Source organism: Budorcas taxicolor, chromosome 18, assembly GCF_023091745.1.
Source record: "Budorcas taxicolor isolate Tak-1 chromosome 18, Takin1.1, whole genome shotgun sequence".
NCBI lineage: Eukaryota > Metazoa > Chordata > Mammalia > Artiodactyla > Bovidae > Budorcas > Budorcas taxicolor.
This window is the reverse complement of record NC_068927.1, coordinates 46,511,687-46,534,851: the sequence shown is the minus strand read 5'-3', so window position 1 is coordinate 46,534,851 and position 23,165 is coordinate 46,511,687. Positions and strand designations below refer to the sequence as shown.

At 43.0% G+C, this 23,165-nt stretch overlaps 1 protein-coding gene across 1 annotated transcript; it reads right to left on the bottom strand.

Moving 5' to 3' along the window:
- Positions 1-2,493: 2,493 nt before the first annotated feature.
- Positions 2,494-4,525, bottom strand: LOC128063803 (secretoglobin family 2B member 2-like). Its single transcript, XM_052656619.1, has 3 exons — positions 4,456-4,525; positions 3,779-3,960; positions 2,494-2,595 (listed from the first exon to the last, which is right to left on the bottom strand). Exons 1-3 carry the CDS (start codon positions 4,523-4,525, stop codon positions 2,494-2,496), a joined length of 354 nt encoding a protein of 117 aa, XP_052512579.1.
- Between the last annotated feature and the right edge of the window lie 18,640 nt (positions 4,526-23,165).

Sequence of the window (23,165 nt, the reverse complement as noted above, 5' to 3'; positions counted from 1 at the left end):
GAGATTACATTAAACTTGTGGCTATTTGTAAGAGGAAATGACATTCCTATTCCACAGAAAATTCCCCTTGAATTGTCCACTGATTTATTTAAATTTTGTGGATATTTATCACCCCCAAAAATTGTAGCGGTTTCTTTAAAAAGTATCCATTCATTTAATGAATGCTTACTGAGGATCAATTCTGTGTTTTGCAATGTTTTAGTAAAGGGCTTGGAGATTTTAATATGAAACTTATAAGGTGAAGATGAAGTGGGATAGTATCACTGAGAAAGTGAGCATACATGAGAAAGAAAAGAGATGCAAAGAGAATGACCCTTGATATAGGATACAGCCTTGAGAACCTGAGAAGGATCTTCCAGTAAAACAGGAGAAAAACAAGAAACTGTGATGTCATGAAAGTCAAACTGAAAGAGAAACTGGAGGGTGGAGGAGAAGTGACCTGTGACAAATGAATAAACATTAGAATTATGACAATTAAATCATTACTCCATGTAAATCCACAGGAAACAGCTCTGCAGATCCATCTAGACTGTTTTAACGTCTGCTCATTTTCCTCAACACTCTTATTTTAAAATCCATTCCTTCTTCAAGATTCAATAAACTGTTCTTATTATATCTTAAACTATCTGTGACTCTATAAATGGGTTTTCTCTTCTCTCACAGTGACCATCTATTTAATCCTTGACTACAACTGGATTATTTATGGAGACTCACACTTCTGTTGTATTACGTGGTGAGAACAATCCTTCTTACAGTTCCTATGGATCTCAAATTTTTTGGTTGACTCCAAGAATTCAGTTTGCTGGGTCAACATTAAGTTACCTTCATTAGAACAAGGATTGTTTTAGACATATTTGGGAATATCTGAAAATCTAGATATCAATTCATCTCATACAAGAATACAATTTAGCCCTTCAGTTCAGTTCAGTCGCTCAGTCGTGTCCAACTCTTTGCGACCCCATGAATCGCAGCACGCCAGGCCTCTTGTCCATCACCAACTCCCGGAGTTCACTCAGACTCATGTCCATTGAGTCAGTGATGCCATCCAGCCATCTCATCCTCTGTCGTCCCCTTCTCCTCCTGCCCCCAATCCCTCCCAGCATCAGAGTCTTTTCCAATGAGTCAACTCTTCGCATGAGGTGGCCAAAGTACTGGAGTTTCAGCTTTAGCATCATTCCTTCCAAGGAAATCCCAGGGCTGATCTCCTTCAGAATGGACTGGTTGGATCTCCTTGCAGCCCTTAATCTGTTCAATTTTTACTTTGTACTTTTCAACAACATTTTAGACCTCTTTAGTATGACCTGAACACTTAATACTAAGTCTGGGAGAGCATCCAGGCCTTGGTATATGTAAAATCAAGTTGTAGAAAGAACAAAAGTGAATTTAAAGGCCTAAATTCAGGTAGCAAGTCAAAAAAGAGCCAGGACTCAAGGCCCTCACCCCTTACCCCAAGTCCAAACTTCAGCTCCCAAAATGTGACCTGATTTCACCTGCTCGGCCAGAAGGTAGAGACATTTTACCAGCAGTGCCACTCTTTTTGTGGTTATGCTAAGAGTAGCCTACAGAGGCTTAGACCCTAGGATAAAACCTAGTCCTTTCCTTGTACCCTCACAAATGTCCTACTGGTAATGCAGCTGCCTATTTCATGCTCCTAGAACTAGGCTGGGGCATTCGGAACATTCAGTCATGTGGCACATCCTGCAATTCACACTTGACAGCATGAGGTGTTTCCATGGAAACAACATTCCTGCTGGAGTAGCTTCTTCCATCCACTCCCTTCCTCCTGGTCCAAGACTTCCTGGGGGTCCTGGTCCCCGTGGCAGAACCCAGGAACAACAGTGGTACTAAGTGTCCCTGAAAACAAAAGGTCTGGCTCCTCAAAAGTCACCCACCTAACAATTAGAAAATGGTGAATGCCACTAGCAGGAAGAGGGGACCTGTTACAAGCTTGCTCAGGGCATCTCCTGAGTCACTCATGAGTAACTGAAAGGACACTTAAAGGATTGGAGGCTCTGCCACCGTGCTAAAGACCAGAGTGAGATATGCTATCTGTGGCCACAAACAACAACTTTATCCCTCCGGGCCTGTGATAGCAAGGGTTACCTATATCTTCTTTCGCTTAATCTTCATACACAATCCCTATTAAGCAGATGACAGAATGACTTGAGAAAGTTACAATAAACCTGCCCATGGTTCCACAGTTTGTCAGGACAGGGCCTAGGTTTACCTCATTCTGTCTGATCCCAGTCCCCATAGTAACCCAGCCCCCATCCACAGTAACCACGTGGGTCACTCTCACCATTCCCCCAAGACCTCCTGCTTCACACCCTCCCCACAACAGACAGACACTGGGCACACTGAGCAATGCTGCAGTCATTTTATTAGAGTAAGACTGATTGAGACCACATAGGTGGGACAGGTGTCAGGATTCCAGCTTCAGTTGAGAAGAACAGGGTGGCACATGGAGCGTAGACCAGACATCACTGGCAAAGACTATTTCACCAAAGAGACTGCACTGAGAGTTATTCCAAAAAGACTATTCACAACCGTGGACACTTGATAGCCGATACAATCCTCGTCAAAGATGATGGAACCCTGGGAGGGAGTAGGAGGAGGAGGGACAACACCTGAGCCCACAGCAGGGCTATCCTGTCTACCAAGCATCACCACATGCTATACCCTCAGGGATTCAGCTCCCTCCCCAGGAAGAAACTCTGCCCATAGACCCACCAATGGAGAGAAGGCTGCCATCAGGGACCAGGGGGAGGATGGCTCCCTAATAGCCCAGGCACAGGTGTCAGGATGGAAACTAGGCACCAGCCACCCCAGGAAGAGGAGGAGATAATAAGGGTCATCAAGGCACAGCTCGGGTGGGTCCTGAGGGAGGAGCAAGGTGCTGGAGCCTGGGTTTGGGTCACACCTCCTGCAAATGAGCCTCTTCTGTCAGGTGTGCTGGGTGGACTAATGTGCTTGCAGGTGTCGTAAACAAACCCATGTGCTCTGCGTGCTCCTATTAGTGCATGAAACTCTGTTTGCAAAAAACCTCTCATTTTAAACAGACAATTTGAGGGAAAAAATGTTGAGACAGACTATCCAAAATCTCCAGGATTGTTTGACAAGAAGTATAAAGGAAAATGGTTCTTCGGGAGATATACTGCTAGCCAAGGTGAGCAGTCACAGGTTTCTAGAAGCCTCCTCAGGAGCCTCAGGCACCAAAACACCACAGTGGAAAAACAGGCTTGTAGATATGTCAGTAGAAATGGGGCTCTGAGCCAGACCCAAGGCCCACACAGTGGGAAGAAAAGGAGGTGATGAAATCTTACAAAGCCAGGGAGCCCCATGCTGGAAAGAGATTCTAAAGCCAGGGGCTCCTTTTCAATATTCCTAAAGTAGAGCTGACATGACTCCTACATGTGTGTGAGCTGAAAGCTTCCTTTCCTGCCAAACATTAAAATTCTACTGCTCCAATGCTAGTTCCACTCACTGAGGAAAAAAACAATCACCTGTCTCAACACACTTGCCTCGCAACCCTATTCTGTATGTGAGTTGATCCACATGCTGTGGGCATCTTTGACAACAACAGAGGCTGGATGTGCACGTGGACTGCCCTTGCATATTACAGGTGCTGTAGGGTGGAGCAAAGGTTTGTTCATGTGCTTCTTTGCTTATAGATCTTGTCTGTCACATATCCCATGACTGCATGATCTATTCCCATGTGGCATACCACACTATGCATGTGAGTGGGAAGGGCAGAGTCGGGGTCAGGAGAGTAAATTACCACGAGTTCTACCATCTTCAGCTTGGCGTCAAGTCCCGCCTCATTGAAGCAATCCTGGGCTTTTCCAAAGGCTGCCTTTTCCTCATCAGTAGTATCAACCAAATCGAGCGTTGAATTCAATAATGTTTTGCTTCCAAGTAACAATGCAGCAACCCCGCCATAAAACACAGGGCAGGCTTCCACTGAAGGAAAGACAGAAAATATCTTGTCAAAGAATAACCAGAGTAGGAAGTTCCTGTTTTCACCACTTGATAGGAAGTCACATATCCAAAGCTTCCAGAATCATCTCCCACAGAGACCCGGCCTCTCCCAGGACTGCTTAACATCCCAGACAGAAAACCTCCCAGCAGAGGGAGCAGCAAGAGGGGTGAGCCCTGGAGGCCCCTCTGGCCTTGACCACCATCCCCGGGCATATCAGCCTTCTTCCTCCCTCCCAATGAGCACCAATGCCAACAAAATATTCCCCAGGGTTTGCACAGCTAATGATCCCTCCAGGTACACCACCCTCTACATTCAAAGACTGACAGGCTCAAGGAATTTCTGCAGGGCTCCTGGGCACTGATCTGTCAGCTGCCCTCGGACTCTGTCCCTAGAAGCGGCTTGGACAGCACTGTGGAGGATGCAGTGAGACAACAAGGGGCAAGGATCAGAAGGGTCATCTGGACCCTCCTTCCTACCCTCAGTCATCTTGAAGGTCAGCTCTCTGGTCACCAGCAAGGCCAGCACAAGCAGTGCTCCCTTCATCATGGCGGCAGCTGGAGTGCTCTGCTCAGGGCAGGGTTTCTGCAGCATTATAAACCACTAGCTCCCCAAGCCCAACCCACATCCCTCCCAGAAGGACCACGGGCCTGTGGCCAAGAATCTGGCAAAGGTGGTTCTCTTGGACCTTGGAGTGTTTACTTGGAAGCCCATCCTGCTCTGAGAACAGTGCTCAGGGAGATTTTGTGGTAGCATCTTTGCCAAAGATCAAGTGGAGCTGACATTTCTAAGTGACTCCATTTGGAGCCAAATGCTCTGTTATCCCAGCCCCAACTGTGACCTGTTTTCCTGGTCATCCTTCCCCCTATCCTGGCTTTGATGCAACAATCTCCCAGACAAAGCAGATGGAATCACAGGAGGGCCAAGCACAGGTGTACACCACTCTCAGGTAGAAAAAAGGTCATCCAGAATCCTTCCTTTATTCCCAAGGTCAAGTCCTGGGGATAAGAATGGGGAGTTGGGCCTTCCTGCATCTTCAAATATCTTAACATCTGCAGTCCCTAGACAGGGCCCTGAGCACTGCTGGACAGCAGGCTTGGCCTCCAAATCATTCCCAAGAAGGAATTCACAGGACCTGCCCCAGGAGGATTTTCTCCAGCACAGATAATTCTGATAATTTCAGATCATGCTTCCAACCATTCTCAAACACTTAAAGAAGCAAGTTCCTGGAAACATCCTGGACTCCCAGTGGTCCAGACTTGCCCTTTCTGATTGTCTCACCCTCTTCCATCCGTGAACCTGGTCTCAAGAGGTACTAGCACTGCACAGTCTATCCAGAAACATCAGTGAGCAGCTGTGAGGCTGTGTGGTTTGTCTCATGCATCAGAGACTCTGAGGTCCACAGCCCTAAAGGACACTGAGGATAGGAGTTCTAAGGCCCAGAGGGCTGGGTCCATCAGAGGTGGCATTCCACATGTGAAAACTCTCTCAGTGTCAAACTCAACCTTCCACATTAGGAGAGCAGTTTGTTTGCACAAAAGATGAAAGGGACCTTGAAACTCTAAAAGGAAGTGTGAGACGCTCCCAATGGCCAAACTAGAAACGTTCTGACAGACAAAATATGTAACAGAGTATTGGATGATACCCAAAGTATAAAGCAATATGTTTGAGTCCATACTGATACAAACAAATGATTAAGTAAATAAATGAGGACTTCCCTGGAGGTCCAGTAGTTAAGAATCTGCCCTCCAATGCAGCAGTAATTGGTTTAACCCCTGGTCAGGGAAATAAGCTCCCACCTGCCCTGGGGCAACTAAAAACCTTCCTACTGCAACTAGAGAGAACATGCTCTGCAAAGAGAAGGCCCACACACCCCACAAAGACCTAGCCCATTTAAACAAAACTAAACTAAAATAATGTGGGTGAAGAGACTATCATTCCTTACTGAAACATCCCTAATAACAGAGCTAGATTATCCCCTCAAGGATGGAGAACATACTGCCCTGCACTCCCTGAGCGTGGGCTTGACTTAGTAACTCATCTCCAAAGAAAAGAGGAGAGGAGGAGAAGGGGGAAAGAGTGCAGGTCTAACAAACACAGTGTTAATCAATAGTCAAAGCTGACACGCCCAGCGGTAAGACACACAGCTGTCACGTGTACCCTGATGTAAGGAGACAGGAAGGGTGCTTCACCTCTGTCTTTCTCAAAACCCAAAGTCTAAACTCCACTTTCTGCTATGCTCAGTTGCTTCAGTCATGTCCCACTCTTTGCGACCCCGTGGACTGTAGCCCGTGAGGCTCCTGTGTCCATGGGTTTCTCCAGGCAAGAAAGAGCTGCTGTTTCCTCCTCCACTCTACATTTGTCTGCTATAAAACAGCAGACAAATTCAGCTTGGAGGTCCTTCTGCCATCCCTAGCCAGTCCTCCTGGGATGGCCAAGACCATGACAGACCCATAAGAGAGTTAAAGCTTAGGCAATCCAGGGCCCTTTAAGGAGGAGGTGAACACTCTCCCTCATGCTTTCCTTAAGCCTTGTGCAACAATGTATCTTACCCAAGAACTGGCCTTTCTTTAGGTCCAGAACCCGTGAACAGGGAAATGTTCTTCTGACCCTCTATGTTAAAGATTATAATTGTAACAAGGCTTGTCAGGGAACCTGTTACTCAAGACTTCGGCTGATTACACAGCAACAGTGTATCTCACCCAGAGAAGTTGTATGGAAGCATTCTCCCTGGCAAGACCCGTGCTCTCTGGCTAATCTTGTGCTGAAGTTATCTCAGGATGTATGCCTTCAGAAAGGGTCTCATGGAACTCTTACAACCTTGAGGTATTCTATGTATCTGTTCTCACCAGCCAGTTGAGAAATATATAATGCCATTCTTAAAATAGTGAAGGTGGGTACTCTTTCTACCCCTTCTTATGTCCATGTCAGAAGCTTTCTCTGTCCTGTCATTTTAAATAAAAATCTTTGCTGCACAAACCTTTGAGTTACTGAAACTGTGTCTTTGGTCCTGGAGTCAAATCTTCTTCAGAGACCGCAAACTCAGTACCAAACACCATATGTGTAAGCTATTACAAGGAGAGAATGAGGGACTCCACAGGGCAGAGGACACTGGAGACACATGACAATTAATGCAGTGTGTGTAGGTTGTGGGTTGGATTCTGAAATCCAAAAGCACCTAATGGACAACCTGGTTAAATAAAAATAATATGTGAGGTTAAGTTAGAAGTAATGCTCCAAACTTGCTTATCAGTTTTGACAAATGTTTTCAACTCTTCCATTAATCTAAAATTATTCCAAAGTAAAATTTTATTGAAAAACAACTTGACACAAGGAGTTCAATGTGGTACTCTATGACAACTTCAGTTCAGTTCAGTTGAGTTCAGTCGCTCAGTCGGGTCCGACTCTTTGCAACCCCATGAATCGCAGCACGCCAGGCCTCCCTGTCCATCACCAACTCCCGGAGTTCACTCAGACTCACGTCCATCGAGTCAGTGATGCCATCCAGCCATCTCATCCTCGGTCATCCCCTCCTCCTCCTGCCTCCAATCCCTCCCAGCATCAGAGTCTTTTCCAATGAGTTAACACTTTGCATGAGGCGGCCAAAGTACTGAAGTTTCAGCTTTAGCATCATTCCTTCCAAGGAAATCCCAGGGCTGATCTCCTTCAGAATGGACTGGTTGGATCTCCTTGCAGTCCAAGGGACTCTCAAGAGTCTTCTCTAACACCGTAATTCAAAAGCATCAATTCTTCGGTGCTCAGCTTTCTTCACAGTCCAAATCTCACATTCATACATGACCACTGAAAAAACCATAGCCTTGACTAGATGGACCTTTGTTGGCAAAGTAATGTCTCTGCTTTTCAACATGCTATCTAGGTTGGTCATAACTTTCCTTCTAAGGAGTAAGCGTCTTTTAATTTCATGGCTGCAATCACCATCTGCAGTGATTTTGGAACCCCCAAAAATTAAGTCGGACACTGTTTCCACTGTTTCCCCATCTATTTCCCATGAAGTGATGGGACCAGATGCCATGATCTTTGTTTTCTGAATGTTGAGCTTTAAGCCAACTTTTTCTCCCTCCAATTCCACTTTCATCAAGAGGCTTTTTAGTTCCTCTTCACTTTCTGCCATAAGGGTGGTGTCATCTGCATATCCGAGATTATTGATATTTCTCCCGGCCATCTTGATTCCAGCTTGTGCTTCTTCCAGCCCAGCGTTTCTCATGATGTACTCTGCAGATAAGTTAAATAAACAGGGTGACAATATACAGCCTTGATGTTCTCCTTTTCTTATTTGGAACCAGTCTGTTGTTCCATGTCCAGTTCTAACTGTTGCTTCCTGACCTGCATATAGGTTTCTCAAGAGGCAGGTCAGGTGGTCTGGTATTCCCATCTCTTTCAGAATTTTCCACAGTTTATTGTGATCCACACAGTCAAAGGCTTTGGCATAGTCAATAAAGCAGAAATGGATGTTTTTCTGGAACTCTCTTGCTTTTTCCATGATCCAGCATATGTTGGCAATTTGATCTCTGGTTCCTCTGCCTTTTCTAAAACCAGCTTGAACATCTGGAAGTTAGCTGTGCACGTATTGCTGGAGCCTGGCCTGGAGAATTTTGAGCATTACTTTACTAGCATGTGAGATGAGTGCAATTGTGCAGTAGTTTGAGCATTCTTTGGCATTGGCTTTCTTTGAGATTGGAATGAAAATTGACATTTTCCAGTCCTGTGGCCACTGCTGAGTTTTCCAAATTTGCTGGCATATTGAGTGCAGCACTTTCACAGCATCATCTTTCAGGATAGGAGTATAATTGGGTGGGACATGGGGGGAGGTTCAAGAGGCAAGAGACATATGTATGCTTACAGCTGAATCATCTTGTATGGCAAAAGCCAACATAATATTGTAAAGTAACTATCCTCCAATTAAAAATACATTTTAAAAATACAACTGGCATTAGGAATGGGCTACATGTGCTGTATTCCATTGACTCTGACCATGACTTCGTCCTGAAGTCACCAACTATCCCCACAATCCGAGGACGTCTCAGAGGATCCTGTGCTACCCTTGGAAGGGCACCGGGCTGGATCCCTAGCAGCTACCTGTAATTCAGCACTCCAAGCCCTGACTCGTCTTCTCACAGGGCTGCAGAGGGCATTAGGGGCAGTGTCTTCTGAAGGACAAGAGGCATGGGATACACGGACAGGGGTCCCACCACACAGAAGTCCTTCCACCAAAGACAAAGAGCTAGCATGTGCAGCCTGGGCCTTGGGGTGTTCACCTTCCTGCCCGGGAACCTCTGAGACACATCTGCAGCCACCTGAGCCCCTCATGGGGTGACCTTCAGAGCAGTGGCCCCTAGGCAGCAGGAGCCATGGTGAGGAGGGGCTCCACGGAGGTCAGCTGACACTGCAGCTCAGTACTCGGTGCCTCTTTGCCAAGAGCAGTTACCGGATGTTAATCCTATTTGGCATAGGGTTCTGACTGTGATCACACCTTGTGTCTCAGCTTCAGATCAGGTCTTCAGTAAACCTGAAGGTGACTCAGAAAAGGAACAGCCAGGTGCCTCCAGCCAAAAGCTACTTAATTCTGATCAAACATTTTAAATGTTTACCTTATTTATTTAATCCTAAGCAATATTCATAAGCACATATATAGTAAATAAAAATAAAAATATTCTTGTTTATTGACTCCAGAGAAATGGAATATTCCTGCCATTATTCTAACAAATGTGCAACATCTACCGAATGCGGGGCCCTCCCCTAGTCCTGGGATGCGGCAGCACACAGCACAGCTCTCGCTCTCCTGCAGCCCCTCATCACCTAAGAGGGAGTGAGAGACAGTGACCCCACGGGAAAAGGCACTCTGGGCAAAGATGAAGCAGGGGGAGAAGACAGAGGGCCTTGGGGGAAGGACGGAGGCAGAATGCTTTGATAGGAGTTCTCAAGAGTCTGGGGAAATCTTCCCTGTGATACTCGAAGACACCTGAGGATGAGGGAATGAATCATGCAGCCACTGGAGGAAGAACCTTCCAGGCTGGGAGGGCTCCATGTGCAGAGTCCCTGCTGCAGGAGAACACTTGGTCAGGTCAAGAAGCAGACAGGAGGCACTGAGGGAGGAGAGAAAGGCAGGGATAAATTCATAGAGGCAGCAGCAGTGCAGGCATGACTGTGCAACTGGCCCAGAGATTGTGACCTAGAAGGGGCTTGGCTTTTCCTCAAGTGGAGAAGGAAAGGAAATAGTGGAAACAGTACAGAGACACTCAAGAGTAGAAAGAGGCTGCAGAAAATGGATGGACCTAGAGACTGTCATACTGAGTGATATAACTTAGAGTAACAGAAACATAACATGTCTTATATGAGGAATCTGAAAAGACATGATACAAATGACCTTATTTGCAAAACAGAAACTCACGGTTTTAGAGAACAAACTATTGTTGCTGAGGGTAAGGATAGAGGGAAAGGATATTAGAAGTTTGGAATGGATAGGTGCACCCTACTATATTTAGAATGGATAACCAAAAAGGTCCAGCTGCATAAGCACAGGGAACTCTGCTCAATAATATGTGGAAGCCTGAATAAAATTCTTCAGCCAGTTAGGACTGCACACTACAACAGTGAGAGTAACAATTAGCAGAATAATTTCAATAGCCAAAAAAAGATTTATGCATAATCTTATTTTTCATAAAAGAATAAGAATTTCAAACAGGTATTATTCAAGAATAGCCATTTCTTTTGCATATGAGTCACCAAGAATGAACAGTCTTAAAACTTGCTAGAAATTCTTGGAGGCTTTTGAAATAATAATCCTACCTACCTAAGAACTTTAAAATATACCTTCATTTTGTTTCTCTTTTCTGGCTTGTTTGGATTGATATTCTCAGCTGTCATGTCAGTAAAGTGTCTTTTACTTCAGCACTGTTGTTTTATTTCTTCATGTACATGAGTGCTTGGTAAAGTCCACACTTGAAGGTATTGTATTGCTTCCCAAAATAAACTGCTATAAATCTGCAGATTCTTTAAGGCTCACATTTACCTGAGGAAACTCACTCTAGTATGTTGGTCTTTTTGTTTGTTTGATTGTTTTGCATTCAATTCCCAATTGGTAAATATTTCCTTACACTGATAAACTAGTACCTAATTCACAGTTTGCTGAATGAGTTATAGATAAGGCAGCTACTTTTTGGAAAGAAAGGCAGAAAGCAGACAGGCCCAGTAAGCTCTGAATTAGTAATGAGCTCACTATTCCTCACAGAACAGTAAGAGAATCTCAAGAGGGAGGGAAGTATTCTGGCTCAAGTTAGAAAGGGTGGGGCCATGTACATATCACATTTCACAGGGACAGTGCCTGTTTTACAAGCAATTTCAGCAGAATGTTACTCTGTTTTCCACCACACTCCATCTACCTCAGTCTGCCAACATTTTTGTAAAATTTTTGCTGAGGAATTTAGTCACGAAATACAGCTTTCTATTGCAAGCATTGCCAAGGGAAGAGAAGTTCATATTTTGATATGATTGGTACTTAGCATAACTGAAACAGCTAATAGTGTTTATCAAATATCAAAATATGCAGGAAAGAAACTGAAAACATTCAAAATTCATTAAGACTTTCAGTACAGTAGCAATAGAAGAAAATTTCCTCAAACTACTAAAAGGCACCAAAAATAACAAGGCAGACTTTAACTAACATTGCATTTAAAGAAGAGACTGAGTTTTTCCCCCTATGATTAAGGATAAGGCAAAGAGGCCTATGCTTTCTATTTCTATTAAACAATGGACTGGAAGCTCACAAAACTACATTAAGGCAAGAAAAAATAAACAAAGCACAGTTGGAAGAGACAAATTCAAATTCTCTTCTTTCAGAGAAAACATTAAATATACAGAGTAAAATATAATATACAGAGAAAATCCTATGAATTTACAAAAACATGATTATGCATATAAGTGAGTTGAATATATTTCTAAAATAAAAGTCAATATATAAAAATCAAGATTATTTTACATACTGGAAACAAACAATTGGAAATTGAAGTACAATATCATGCAAAATGGAGTTTCCCTGGTGGCTCAGATGGTAAAGAATCTGCCTGCAATGTAGGAGACCCAGGTTCAATCCCTGGGTTGGGAAGATCCCCTGGAGAAAGGAATGGTTACCCACTCCACTATTCTTGCCTAGAGAAGTCTATGGAGACAGGATTCTGGTGGAGTACAGCCCATGGAGTCGCAAAGAGTTGGACACAACTGAGTGACTAACACTTTCATTTATCATCCAGAACAGCACCAAAAACATGTTGTGGTACAAAATTAATAAAATACATGCAAGACCTGTATGATGAAAACTAATTTGTGAGAGAAATAAAATTCATAAATAAATGGAGACATACACCACGATTCTATATTGAAAGACTTAATATTGCTAAGATTTCAATTCTATTGATCTTCAGTTTCAATGAAATCCTGACTCATATGCCAGTGGGAAGTTTGTAGAAAGTGACAAACTGATTCTAAAATGTATAAAGAGAGTAATGTCAGCAAGATGGTTTAGCCGGAGATCCCAGTCTCTACCCTCATAATGAAAACAACAATTGGACAAACAGATGTGAATGAAACAGCTCTGACAGAGCTCAGGGGTCCACTTAAGAAGCTGCAGCAACAAAGTAGTGCAAAATAAAATGAGGGAAAGCTATGCAGGAAGCCAACAGCCAGCACAACCACTGCCATGTGCCCACAACTCTCAGCACAGAAGGTCCACAGGTTTTTATGTCCCAGACTCCCGATGCTGAGTCCCTCCACCCTCCCTAACAGGAGCCAGGACAGTTAGTGCCTCCTTGAAACTCAGCACAGCCATCATGGATGCTGCGAAGTTAGTCCCGGTCCTGAAGTCAGGCATGTACATGGCACTAGCTCTGACCTCAGCAACTGAACTTATGCCTAATATCAGACCCAGATCCTGCACGGGGCCCACCCTCACCACAATGCATGCATCACTGCCCCTGTGCATTCACCTACAGCCCCATAGCTGAGCATATGCACACTCCTGCCACTAGCAATCACCAGTGTCTGCCCTAGTCGCTTATTGCTGTACCCAGAGGACCACAACAGTTATGTGTCCATACACTAACTTTGCTGACTAAGGTCCATCTAGTCAAGGCTATGGTTTTTCCAGTAGTCATGTATGGATGTGAGAGTTGGACTGTGAAGAAGGCTGAGCGCCAAAGAATTGATGCTTTTGAACTGTGATGTTGGAGACTTTTGAGAGTCCCTTGGACTGCAAGGAACTCCAACCAGTCCATTCTAAAGGAGATCAGCCCTGGGGTTTTTTGGAAGGAATGATGCTGAAGCTGAAACTCCAGCACTTTGGGAGTTGGTGATGGACAGGGAGGCCTGGCATGCTGCGATTCATGGGGTCATAAAGAGTCGGACACAACTGAGTGACTGAACTGAACTGAACAATGAAAAGTTCAAAGGGAAATTAATAAAAGATAAAATACTTAAGAATAGACTGAATCACAGAGGGGAAAGACTTACACATGGAAACCTACAAAACATTAATGAAAAACATTAAAGAAGACATGATAGGTAGAACAATACCCAACATTCATGGACTGAAAGATTAACCCCAGTGTTCATCGCAGCACTGTTTATAATAGCCAGGACATGGAAGCAACCTAGATGTCCATCAGCAGATAGATGGATAAGAAAACTGTGGTACATATACACAATGGAGTATTACTCAGCCACTAAAAAGAATACATTTGAATCCATTCTAATGATGTGGATTGAAGGGTTAATGCAGCCAAATTGGGAAAGTGGAGATGTGCTGCTTGCAAACAAGATGTTCTGCCAAGGAGACGGACACAGCCTTGAGATTAATGGTCCCTTGCAAACGAGGGAACATTCCCTTCTTGTGATAAGGGCTCTGGACAGACTCTGCAGTAGGCCGGAATTTCACTCCCTTTTGCTGTACGATAACATTTATGCACATGCGCTATACTGAAGAGGCTTGGTCATACTGTCTGGAACTCTGCCCAGGGGGGCTATATAAAAGTAAACCGCAAGCTTGCTTACTTGCGCAGTTCTTTTTCCTCTGGCCAGAGTGTCTGTCTCGTCTGTGTGTGTGTGTGTCTTGTTTTGTGTCATTTCACTCGTAATCTCCAACATGGATGAAACTGGAGCCGATTATACAGAGTGAAGTAAGCCAGAAAGAAAAACACCAATACAATATACTACCGCATATATATGGAATTAGAAAGATGGTAACAATAACCCTGTATGTGAGACAGCAAAAGAGACACAGATGTATAGAACAGTCTTTTGGACTCTGTGGGAGAGGGAGAGGGTGGGATGATTTGGGAGAATGGCATTGAAACATGTATAATATCATATAAGAAACGAATTGCCAGTCTAGGTTTGATGCAGGGTGCAGGATGCTTGGGGCTGGTGTACTGGGATGGCCCGGAGGGATGGTGTTGGGGGGGAAGTTGGAGGGGCGTTCAGGATTGGGAACACGTGTACACCCGTGGCGGATTCATGTTGATGTGTGGCAAAACCAATACAATATTGTAAAGTAATAATAATAAAAATAATTTTTTAAAAAGAGATATTCAAGTCCTAAAAAAAAGATTAATATTGTTAAGATATTCATACCATGGAAAATTATATAAACAGTCAATGCAGTCCCTGTCTAAATTCCAAGGCATTTTTTGGTGTTCTAGAAAAACAATCCTAAAAATCATATGCAACCATCGAGGACTCTGGATAGCCAAAACAATCTTGAGGGGAAAAAAACAAAGCTGGAGGCAGCACACCTCTTCATCTCAAAACATATTACAAAGTTGCAGTAATTAAAACAGTATGATACCGACATTTGGACATATAGACCAGTGGATCAGAATAAACAGCCAAGGAAACACATACACACACACACACAGGGTCAACTGATCTTGGACAAGGGTGCCAGGAATACATAATGGGGGAAGATGGTCTCTTCAATACATGGTGCTGAGAACCACTGGATATATAAGTGAAAAAAGAATAAAATTTGATTTTTATCTTACACTACACACAAAACAAACAATTCAAAATAGATTACAGACTGAAACATATGCCTGAAACTTTATTACTAGAAGGAAACATTGGGGGGAAACTGTATGATATGGGTTTGGCAATAATTTCTTGAATATTACACCCAAAGCAAGGCAACAAAAGCAAGAGTAGACAAGTGAAAATGATGTAAAGAAAAAGCTTCTACATAGCAAAGGAAATCATCAACACTGTGAAAAGGCCACATATATAAAGGGAAAATATTTTCAAACCACATATTTGAAAAGAAGTAAATATTCAAAATACAAAAGGAATTCCTACATTTCCATATAAAAACACAAAAATCCCAATTAAAACTGAGCATTGAATATGAACAGATAATCTCCAGAGAAAATACAATAATGGAGAAGAGGGAAAGTGAAAGTTGCTCAGTCATCCAACTTTCGGAACCCCATGAACTGTAACTTGCCAGGCTCCTCTGTCCATGAAATTCTCTAAGCAAGAATACTGGTGTGGGTTGATATTCTCTTCTCAAGGGGATCTTCCCAACCCTGGGATTGAAGCCAGGCCTCCTGCATTGTAGGCAGATTCTTTACAGTCTGAGCCACCAAGGAAACCCAACAGGTATTTGGATTTCCAAAAGGTGCTCAATATCAATAATTATGAGGGAAATACAAAGAAAAACCACACTGAGATATTACCTCCTACTTATTGTGAAGGTCATTTTTATAAAAAGACAAGCAGTGACATGGACTTTGAGAAATTGAGAATGTATTCTGGCACAGTCAGTATGGATCACAGTATTGAGGGTCCACAAAAATTGAAAAATAAAATTTTCATTATGATCTACCAACCTCACTTCTGAGTATTTATCTATTTAAAAGCATTAAGAGGAAAATAATAGAACTGGAAAGACTAGAGATCTCTTCATGAATATTGGAGATACCAAGGGAACATTTAATGAAAGATGGGCACAATAAAGGACAAAAATGGCAAGAACCTTACAGAAGCAGAAGATATTAAGAAGAGGTGGTAAGAATACACAGAAGAGCTATACATAAAAGGTCTTAATGACCCAGACAACCATAATGGTGCAGTTACTCACCTAGAGTCAGACATCTTAGAGTTTGAAATCAAGAAGGCCTTAGGATATATTACCTACAAACAAAGCTAGTGGAGGTGATGGAATTCCAGCTGAGCTATTTCAGATCCTAAAAGATGATGGTGTTAAAGTGCTGCATTCAATATGTCAGCAAATTTGGAAAACTCAGCAGTGACCACAGAACTGGAAGAGGTCAGTTTTCATTCCAATCCCAGAGAAGGGCAATGCCAAAGAATATTCAAACTACCATACAACTGAGCTCATTTCATATGCTAGCAAGGTAATGTTCCAAATCCTTCATGTATGGCTTCAGCAGTACATGAACTGAGGACTTCAAGATGTTCTGGATTTTGAGGCAGATGAACCAGAGATCAAATTGCCACTATCCACTGGATCATTAAAAAGCAAGGAAATTCCAGAAAAACATCAACTTCTGCTGCATTGACTAAAGCCTTTGACTGTGTGGATCACAATAAAGTGTGGAAAATCCTTAGAGAGATGGGAAATCAATATCACCGTACCTGCCTCCTGAGAAACCTATATGCAGATCAAGAAGCAACAGTTAGAATCAGACATGAAACAACAGACTAGTTCAAAATTGGGAGAGGAGTACATCAAGTCTGTATATTGTCACCCTGCTTATTTAACTTATATTCAGAGTACATCATGTGAAATTCTGGGTTGGATGAATCACAAGCTGGAATCAATGTTGCCAAGAGAAATATCAACAATCTCAGATATGCAGATGATACCACTCTAGTGGCAGAAAGTGAAGAGGAACTAAATAGCCTCTTGATGAGGATGAAAGAGGAAAGTGAAAAGGCTGGCTTAAAACTCAACATTCTAAAAACTAAGATCATGGCATCTGGTCGGACATGACTAAACAACTGAAAAACGAATGAAAAGAATTAAAATCAAGATCTCAAAAGGCACAGCACTATGCAGTTCACTGTAGCATTATTCACAATAGCCAAGACATGGGGGTAAGCCAAATATCCATCAACAGATATAAAAAGAAAATGTGATATAGACACATATACACACATATATACAGTCCAGTGTTATTCAGTCTTTAAAAAGAAGGAAATCTTACTATATACAACATGGATGAACCTTAAAGACACCGAAAGTTGAAAGTGTTAGTCGCTCAGTCATGTCCAACTCTTTGTGACCCCATGAACTGTAGGCTCCCAGTCTCCTCTGTCCATGGGGTTCTCCAGGCAAGAATACTGGAGTGGGTTTCCATTCCCTTCTCTCCAGGGCATTGAACCCAGGTCTCCTGCATTGTAGGCAGTTTCTTTACCATCTAAGCCACCAGGGAAGCCCCAAGGACATTATTGCAAGACAAATAAGCCAGTCACAGAAAGACAAATTCTGCACAATCCCACTTACATGAGATAGTATCTTGAGTAGATATACCAGGAAATTCCCTGGCAGTTCAGAGGTCAGGACTCAATCTCTCATTGCTGAGGGTCTGGGTTCAATCTCTGGTCAAGGAACTAAGATCTCACAAGCTGCATGGCATGGCCAAAAAATAAAATTTTCAAGAAAACACATTTTTTTACTAATATATATATATATATATAAAGTTTGAAACCCACAAAAACAGAGAGCAGAATCGTGGTTAACAAGGACTGAGAATAGTTGGGAAATGAAAATTTCTGTTGACAGGTTATCCAATGTGGAAAATATAAAGCTGCTAGAGAACTACTGTACAATTCTTAACTACTTCTAGTTAATAATACTTAGAGTTATTAAGAATATAGATTCCCTGGGGGAAGTGTTTGGGCAGCTAGGACTGTGACACAAAAAGTGTAAACTGGGACTGTCTCTCTTAGAGGAAAATTAAAAGTTTCATTTTCTTTGCCCCTTTGGGGATGGTGTTTATAATTTTGCTACTCTGTAAACTAGTGTGTCTAAGTTTTCTAAAGATGTGGTTTCCTAGTTTTGATTTCACTTAGCTAATGACAATACATGAACCCAGGATACTGGAGTGATAGCTGTGGCTGTGTGTTCACCGGTCCATTTCTTTTGCCACTGAAAGAAATGTAATTCTGCCTGACTGATGTGGCTGTCTTGGTTGTTTAGTTAAAAGAACAGAGCTGAGCACGCCAGGGAACAAATAAACTAGCACATGCCGTGTGGCCAGTAAATATTTCAATAAAGAAGTCATTGATTAGAGGTGTTCTGGAAAGCCAACAATTTCCTCAGGTCTGTTTTCCTGATAACAACAGTGACCTCAGAGGAACTTCCATGGCTGGGTGTTTAAGATTCATATTAACCTATATATATTTACTAGGAATCTAAATAAAGAATCAAAGAGAAAAACTACAGATTTCATGTGTTTTCCATTACAATGAAAATAAGAATATAATTCTGAAAAATATATAGAAATTTCTACCAATATGTAACAAATTTTGGTATATCCATATGATGAAATACTATTTAGCAAAAGAACTGAACTACTGCTGCCCACAACAATATAACTCAACAAAAAACTAGGTATAAATGAGTGTATCTTGCATGATTTCATTTATTTGGGTAAAATAATGGAAATGTTTAATATCTTGATTATATGTGTTTATCAATGTAAAAAGCATGCCAGGCCTCCCTGTCTATCACCAACTCCCAGAGTTTACTCAAACTCATGTTCATTGAGTCGATGATGCCATCCAACCATCTCATCCTCATTTGTCCCCTTCTCCTCCCACCTTCAATCTTTCCCAGCATCAGGGTCTTTTCAAATGAGTCAGTTCTTTGCATCAGGTGACCAAAGTATTGGAGTTTCAGCTTCAGCATCAGTATTTCCAATGAATATTCAAGACTGATTTACTTTAGGATTGACTGGTTGGATCTCCTTGCAGTCCAAGGGACTCTCAAGAGTCTTCTCCAAAACCAGAGTTCAAAAACATCAATTCTTCAGCACTCAGCTTTCTTTATAGTCCAACTCTCACATCCATACATGACTACTATAAAAACCATAGCTTTGACTAGATGGACCATTGTGGACAAAGTAACATCTCTGATTTTTAATATGCTGTCTAAGTTGGTCATAACTTTTCTTCCAAGGAGTAAGTGTCTTTTAATTTCATGGCTGCAGTCACCATCTGCAGTGATTTTGGAGCCCAAAAAATAAAGTCTGTCACTGTTTCCATTGTTTCCCCATCTATTTGTCATGAAGTGATGGGACCAGATGTCATGGTCTTAGTTTTCTGAATGTTGAGTTTTAAGCCAAGTTTTTCACTCTCCTCTTTCACTTTCATCAACAGGCTCTTTAGTTCTTTGCTTTCTGCCATAAGGGTGGTGTCATCTGCATATCTGAGGTTCTTAATATTTCTCCTGGCAATCTTGATTCCAGCTTATGCTTCATCCAGCCCAGCATTTCTCATGATGTACTCTGTATATAAGTTAAATAAGCAAGGTGACAATATACAGCCTGCAAGTGTCCCAGAATGGGACTGGCTCTAAATCTTTCACCTATATGGTCAACATGCATCTGTCTGGGGGCTAAAGGAAGAATAGGAAATATCTGGGACCAAAAAGTGAAGTAAGATGAGAATTAATATAAAAGTTAAAAGAAATGGTTGAGGAGAAATGTAAAGTAAGCACAGACTAGGAGTCAAGAAAGTACATAGAAGCCATTCAACCCAGTTGTCTGACTTTCCATAACAATGCTCCAGCTCAACTGAAACAGTAGGACTAATGAAATGAGGATGTTCCCAGCAAGTGCTGTGAGTGTACAATGAACAGGTCCTTGGAAGCATATGGCATCCTGAAGGATATAGGCTGCTTAGGGAGGTGAATGCTGTCAGCAAAGATAGAATCACATGCAAACAGGAATGGGTTCCAGGAAGACCTGACATTAAGTTGGTTCACTCCAGTATATTTGTGTCGGTTTGCAAAGTGGTGAAATACTTCTATATCTTTTCTTAATAATTGCATTTCTAAGAGTTCCAAGAGTCCCACCATGACCATGGTCTCAGGTATCCTAGTTCCATTCCTCCTGTGCCTGCCAAACCAACTGTTGACTCCTCAACTAAACTTTTAAAAAGTGGAACACTGGTGTGCTTCCAGGACTCTGCAACAGCTGACTATAGTTCTAATATATCACTGCTCAAAATGGTAAATCCCTTTAGACACTTTCTACTGTAAAGAAGATGTGGTACAAGGAGGTGGCCCTAAGATGGCAGAGGAATAGAATGGGTAGACTACTTTCTTCCCCACAAATTCATTGAAAGATCATTTGAATGCTGAGCAAATTTCACAAAACAACTTCTGAATATTGGTAGAGGACACCAGGCACCCAGAAAGGCAGCCCATTGTCTTCAAAAAGAGGTAGGACAAAATATAAAAGATAAAAAGAGAGACAAAAGAGTTAGGGATGGAGACACATCCCGGGAAGGGAGTCATGAAAGAGAAGTTTCCAAACACCAGGAAAGCCTGTCACCAGCGAGCCTGTGGGGAGTTTTGGAATCTCAGAGGGCAACATAACCAGGAGGAAAAATAAATAAATAAAACCCACAGATTACATGCCTAACCACAACTTCCAGAGGAGAAGTAGCCCAGACATAAGTATCTGACACTAGCAAGCGGGGGCTGAACAGGGAGGCGCGGGCTACATTGCTTAGGGTAAGGACTGGGCCTGAATGCCATGAGGACAATCTGAGGGAGCTAATGTGAGATAGCTACACAAACCATGGGATAGCCAGAGAGAGGGGGAAAAAAGAGAGAGAGAGAGAGAGAGAGAGAACTTTCCCGCAAAAAGCTCTAACATAAGGCACTGCTGGGCCCGCTCACAGAATAAAGTTCAGTTCAGTTCAGTCGTTCAGCCATGTCTGACTCTTTGTGACCCCATGAATCACAGCACGCCAGGCCTCCCTGTCCATCACCAACTCCCAGATTTCATTCAGACTCATGTCCATCGAGTCGATGATGCCATCCAGCCATCTCATCCTCTGTCGTCCCCTTCTCCTGCCCCCAATCCCTCCCAGCATCAGGGTCTTTTCAAATGAGTCAACTTTTCGCACGAGGTGGCCAAAGTATTGGAATTTCAGCCTCAGCATCAGTCCTTCCAATGAACACCCAGGACTGATCTCCTTTAGAATGGACTGGTTGGATCTCCTTGCAGTCCAAGGGACTCTCACGAGTCTTCTCCAACACCACCGTTCAAAAGCATCAGTTCTTCGGCACTCAGCTTTCTTCACAGTCCAACTCTCACATCCATACATGACCACTGGAAAAACCATAGCCTTGACTAGACGGACCTTTGTTGGCAAAGTAATATCTCTGCTTTTCAATATACTATTAGGTTGGTCATAACAGAACAAAGGACTGAGCTAATACCGGAGGAGAGCTAGCTGGCTGCGGACCGCCCCCTCCCCTCATTGGAGGCAGAGAGGCAAGCAGGTGACAGCCAGAGCCAGAAAGGGGCAAACTCGGCCCCAGAGACAGCATCCTCTACCAAATGGCAAGCAGGGTCTCAGTTGCTAACCAAGTCTTCCTGGGATCCTGGATGGTTGACATCTGCAAAGAGGGTCACAGCCAGAGATCAGCTCCCCAGAAGATACACATGGCACACCTGAGACAGCGCTCCCACTGCACACCCAGGAAACCGAGAGGCTGGCTCGGGGGAGGCGATAAGATGCACCACACACCTGGGGAGAGTGCGCTCACAAAGCACATGGTTGCCTGAGTTGCTAGGACCTGGGAAAGGCACAAAACGCAGGCCCAACTGAGTCTGTGCCTTTGTGGAGTACTGAGAACCTGAACCTCAGCAGCTTAGGCATGGGAAGTGCATGCAACCCAGGGCCCACTTTAGACAGTTCCCCTGAAGCCTGAGCAGTGTAGACTGGGAAAGCACAGACGCCATAAGCAGGGGCAAACCCAATGTGGCCCAGGCACTGCGAGTGCTCCCCATATATGCCAGTGATATTTCTTTGCAGTGTTCCTCCCTCCCCATGGCACAAATGAACAAGTGAGCCTAAATAAGTGACCACCTTCGTGCCCTTCTGTCAGGCAGAAATTAGACAGTAAAGAGACTTGCAAACAGAAGCCAAAATATACAGAGGGAACCGCATTGGAAGTGATGAGAACAACAGATTAAAACCCTGTAGTTAGCACAAACTACATTGGAAGGGGCCTATAGACCTTGAGAAGTATAAGCTGGAACAAGGAACTATCTGAAACTGAACTGACCGCACACAGCCTGCAATAGCTCCAGAGAAATCCTAGATATATTTTACTATTATCATTTAATTTTTTAACTTTTAGAAATTTTAAAGTCCTTTATTATTCCTTTTTCATTTTTATAACCTACTATTACCTTGCAAAAAACAAAAGGCCCTATTTTTAAAGCAAATTTCATATATATTTTTTATGTTTTTGTGATTTTGTTTTCTTTTTTTAATATTGTATTTTTGAGAGTCTAAACTCTAGATTTTTAATCTTTGCTTTTTGGTATTTGTTATTGATTTTGCACCTTTAAGAATCCAATCTCTAGTGCCCATTTTTACTTAGGGCATGATTACTGGCTTGATTGCCCGCTCCGCCTTTTGACTTTCCTTTTTCTCCTCCAGGTCACCTCTATCTCCTCCCTCCACCTTCTCTTCTCTACCCAACTCTGTGAATCTCTTTCGGTACTCCAGGCTGTGGAGAACACTTAGGGAACTGATTACTGGCTAGATCTGTCTTTCTCCTTTTGACTTCCCTTATTCTCCTTCTGGTAACCTCTATCTCCTTCCTCCCTTTTCTCTTTTCTGTGTAACTCTGTGAACCTCTCTGGGTGTTCCAGGCTGTGGAGAGCACATAGGGAATTGACTACTGGCTAGATTGCTCTCTCTCCTTTTGATTCTCCCTCTTCTCCCCTTGGTCACCTCTATCTCCCTCCTCCCTCTTCTCTTCTCCATGTAACCCTGCGAACCTTTCTGGGTGTCCCTCACTGTGAAGAATCTTTTCTCCATTAACCTAGATGTTCTATCATCAGTGCTGTATGGATGGAGATCTTGAGTCTACTGTAAGAATAAGACTGAAAACCAAAGGCAGGAGGCTTAA

Bases quoted from the DNA above. Each gene is read 5' to 3' on its own strand.
- LOC128063803 (XM_052656619.1), bottom strand. From the start codon at position 4,525: ATGATGAAGGGAGCACTGCTTGTGCTGGCCTTGCTGGTGACCAGAGAG. The intron at 3,961-4,455 runs GTAGGAAGGAGG...TCTTTCCTTCAG, and splicing joins GACCTTCAAGATGACTGAGG to TGGAAGCCTGCCCTGTGTTT. The intron at 2,596-3,778 runs GTAATTTACTCT...ACTCCCTCCCAG, and splicing joins TGAAGATGGTAGAACTCGTG to GGTTCCATCATCTTTGACGA.